Source organism: Muntiacus reevesi, chromosome 12, assembly GCF_963930625.1.
Source record: "Muntiacus reevesi chromosome 12, mMunRee1.1, whole genome shotgun sequence".
NCBI classification, from domain to species: domain Eukaryota; kingdom Metazoa; phylum Chordata; class Mammalia; order Artiodactyla; family Cervidae; genus Muntiacus; species Muntiacus reevesi.
This window is the reverse complement of record NC_089260.1, coordinates 56278145-56281890: the sequence shown is the minus strand read 5'-3', so window position 1 is coordinate 56281890 and position 3746 is coordinate 56278145. Positions and strand designations below refer to the sequence as shown.

At 63.1% G+C, this 3746-nt stretch overlaps 1 protein-coding gene across 1 annotated transcript; it reads left to right on the top strand.

The window, feature by feature from the left end:
* Positions 1-1304: 1304 nt before the first annotated feature.
* SOX17 (SRY-box transcription factor 17) lies at positions 1305-3494 on the top strand. The gene is made up of 2 exons (XM_065902942.1): positions 1305-1828; positions 2411-3494. Exons 1-2 carry the CDS (start codon positions 1522-1524, stop codon positions 3331-3333), a joined length of 1230 nt encoding a protein of 409 aa, XP_065759014.1. The 5' UTR covers positions 1305-1521; the 3' UTR covers positions 3334-3494.
* Positions 3495-3746: the final 252 nt, after the last annotated feature.

The following is a 3746-nucleotide window of genomic DNA, read 5'->3' as shown; positions in this document are numbered from 1 at the left end:
TTTATGAATGCCCCTGGTAAGCAGTCTTGACAGACAACTTTGTCAAGCAATGCCACACTGCAAGCTTCAGGCCTCACCTTCCAGATCCCGGACGTAAGCCCTAGCTTCCATCATCCCTTCACAGTAAACAAGGCAAATATGTTGTGGAGATTGATAAAAGTTGTCTATGCAGAAGCGACTGTGTTTGCTGCTTTAGCAAGCAACCCAACACATAAATACACAAATACAACAGCTTGGGTGAGTGGTCAATAGCGCCAAGTCTGAGGGCAGATTTCTGGAGGTGAATTCCACTCCCCAGTGCTGTGCTAGTGGGCAAAGCCTTAACGTTTCTGGGCCTCAGCTTCCTCTCCTGTAAGACAGAATGGCCTCTACCTCACAGGTTTATAAGGATAAACTTGTTGGCTGATGGTTGGTGTGCTGTATGTGTGACAGAAGGGTTTATTTACAAACCCACAAAAAGATCTCTCGAATTTAAATAGAAGTTTAAATCTTAAGTTAAAAGTTTTCATTCCAGTCTTGAGAAACACTGAAGACCCCTCCCCCCAAATACCTCAAACTGACCCTAAGGGCTACAGGTAGTTTTTTCCTCAAAGGTTACTTTATTTCCTTCATTCGACAGGCGTTTAGATAAATATCGCTATCTTTACCACATTTAAAAAATCAAAACTAAATCTTGGTTTTTTTTCCTGAACACACAGAAGGACATTTTATTAAGTTTATTAAACATTTCCTGTACACATTTTCAAGGGTGGGTTCGTCTCTTTGGATAAAGCTTTTTTTTAAAAAAAAAAAAATTTCTTCAGGATGACATTTGTGATCTTGTTTTCGAAAGTAAAATTTACCTCGGACATAGCATTTTGAATATAATACAGGTACGTCGAATCCTTGGGGTGAGAAAGTATTTTCCAGTTTGGAGACGATGTCCGTGGGACTCTGGGAAGAAGGTGAGCCCCCTCCCCGCCCCCCCGCTGAAACCCCCTCAGCTCCAGGTTGAGTGGGTGCTTCGTGCGTCGATCCGGACTGCGCTGGCTAAGTACTTCTAGGCAGCAGGGCGATCAGCACCCCAGAAGGCTGATCAGGGGTCCCCCTTGGAGGGTGGGAGCCGACGCGGCGCCAAAGCCCGGCTCCAAGCCGTGTTCTCAGGGGCAGGTGTCGCCCTGGGCGCGGGGCCCGGGAGGGGGGAAGGGCGGGCGTGGGTTTGAGCTGAAACTTGGGACCTGGGCGGCGGGCTGGGCGTGGGCCTAACGCGCCGGCCGACCCGCCCCTGCCGCTCCATTGGCCGGGTCTGTGCAGAAAAGGCCCGGCGGCCGGGGGGCGCCCGCAGTGGCACTGGGCTGGCGAGGGCGCGGGCTACGCCAGGGACTGCGATCGATCTGCCAGGGACGCGGGCGGCGGGGTCCGGCCGGGGGACGCGAGCGGCCCGCGGGGCAACTCCTCTCTCGCTCCCCACCCCCTCCCCCCGGCAGGGGGAGGCGGCGTGTCCGGCGGAGGGTTGCGGGCGCGGGGCCGGGCTGGAGCGCCATGAGCAGCCCGGATGCGGGGTACGCCAGTGACGAGCAGAGCCAGCCCCGGAGCGCGCTGCCCGCCGTGATGGCCGGCCTGGGCCCCTGTCCCTGGGCCGAGTCGCTGAGTCCCCTCGGGGACATGAAGATGAAGGGCGAGGCGGCGGCGAGCGGCGGGGCGCCGGCCGGGCCGGCGGGCCGAGCGAAGGGCGAGTCTCGCATCCGGAGGCCGATGAACGCCTTCATGGTGTGGGCGAAGGACGAGCGCAAGCGCCTGGCGCAGCAGAACCCAGACCTGCACAACGCCGAGTTGAGCAAGATGCTGGGTGAGTCCGCGCCGGGGCCCAGGCCGGGCGAACCTTGAGGATCAGAGGGTGCGGGCCTTGCGCCCGAGGCTGGGGGTGCGCGGCCCCCGCGTCCTTCCCTGGGGCCCCGGTTCCTTCCCGCTGCCCGCTCTCCTAGTCTCCAAGCGGCTTTGGGCCTTGGCCCCCGTATTCCCCGTCGGCCGGGGCACCGGGGAGGCATCTCCCCGCGCATCCGAACGGCGGCCAGGACACCCTGGCGCGGGGCTGGGTGGGTCGCCCGCTCTCCCGACTCCTGGCCAGTTCCTCGAACGGGCGCGGGTGGTGAGCGGGAAGCCGCTTCCAAGAGCGACGGAAAGGAGGCGGGGGGGTGGGGGCGGTGGGGGGTGGGGAATGTCTTGGAGGGCCCGAGATCTCGCGTCTTCCCCGAGTGCCCGGCCTGCCCTCGGCCTCCCCAGCCCCAACCTGCAACCTTTCCCTTAATCCCTTCCTCCGCCCCGGGAGTGGCACCAGCGGAGGTCGCAGGGGGGCGGTAGGGCCAGGTTGGACCTGGGAGCCAGGGCGCAGACGCTAAACCCGCGGCCCTGTCCACTCCGCGCCCCGCAGGCAAGTCGTGGAAGGCGCTGACGCTGGCGGAGAAGCGGCCGTTCGTGGAGGAGGCCGAGCGGCTGCGCGTCCAGCACATGCAGGACCATCCCAACTACAAGTACCGGCCGCGGCGGCGCAAGCAGGTGAAGCGGCTGAAGCGGGTGGAGGGCGGCTTCCTGCACGGCTTGGCCGAGCCGCCGGCGGCCGCGCTGGGCCCCGAGGGCGGCCGCGTGGCCATGGACGGCCTGGGCCTGCCCTTCCCAGAGCAGGGCTTCCCCGCGGGCCCGCCGCTGCTGCCCCCGCACCTGGGCGGCCACTACCGCGACTGCCCGGGCCTGGGCGCGCCCCAGCTCGACGGCTACCCTCTGCCCACGCCCGACACGTCCCCGCTGGACGGCGTGGAACCCGATCCGGCCTTCTTCGCCGCGCCGCTGCCCGCGGACTGTCCGGCCCCTGGGCCCTACAGCTACGCCCCGGCCGCGGACTACGCTGGGCCCCCGGAGCCGCCCGGAGCTGGGCCCCTGCACCCGCGGCTGGGCCAGGAGCCTGCGGGCCCCGCGATGCCGGGCCTCCTCGCGCCCCCCAGCGCCCTGCACATGTACTACGGCCCCGTGGGCTCCCCGGCGGCGGCGGGGGGCGGGGGACGCGGCTTCCAGATGCCGCCGCAGCCGCCACCGCCCGGCCCGGGGCAGCCGTCGCCCCCGCCAGAGGCGCTGCACTGCCGGGACAGCGCAGACCCGGGGGCCCCGGCCGAGCTACTCGGGGAGGTGGAGCGCACGGAGTTCGAACAGTACCTGCACTTTGTGTGCAAGCCGGAGATGGGGCTCCCCTACCCAGGACACGACGCCGGCGTGACCCTGCCCGACGGCCACGGGGCCCTGTCCTCGGTGGTGTCCGACGCCAGCTCCGCGGTGTATTACTGCAACTACCCCGACGTGTGAGCCGTCCCCGCCCGCAGGGCCTGCGGCCAGAAGCGCGCACAGTGTTACACACCTCCCCAAGGATCGAGGGACACTCAGCCTCGCGTCGCGTTGTGTTTTTAAGTTGCCTTGGCGTATAATTTATGGTAATTTATTTTGTCTGCCGCTTGAACACTTGGGGGGGTGGGGAGTAAAACGGGGGGAGGGAGGTGGTGTCTGAAGATGGGTTCAGACCCTTGTTTCCCACAGTGGCCCTTGTCAAAACCCCATTTCCAAGTTCAAGTTCACCAGTTCACAAGTTCAAGTTCACCAGTGGGTCCGGGAACAACTCGCTCCATTTCTCATAGCTTTATTGATCAACGAAATTTTTTATCCCAGGTGTGTTTTTTTTTTCCAGTCTTTAAAAAAATAAAATAAAATCTGGAATTCCACTT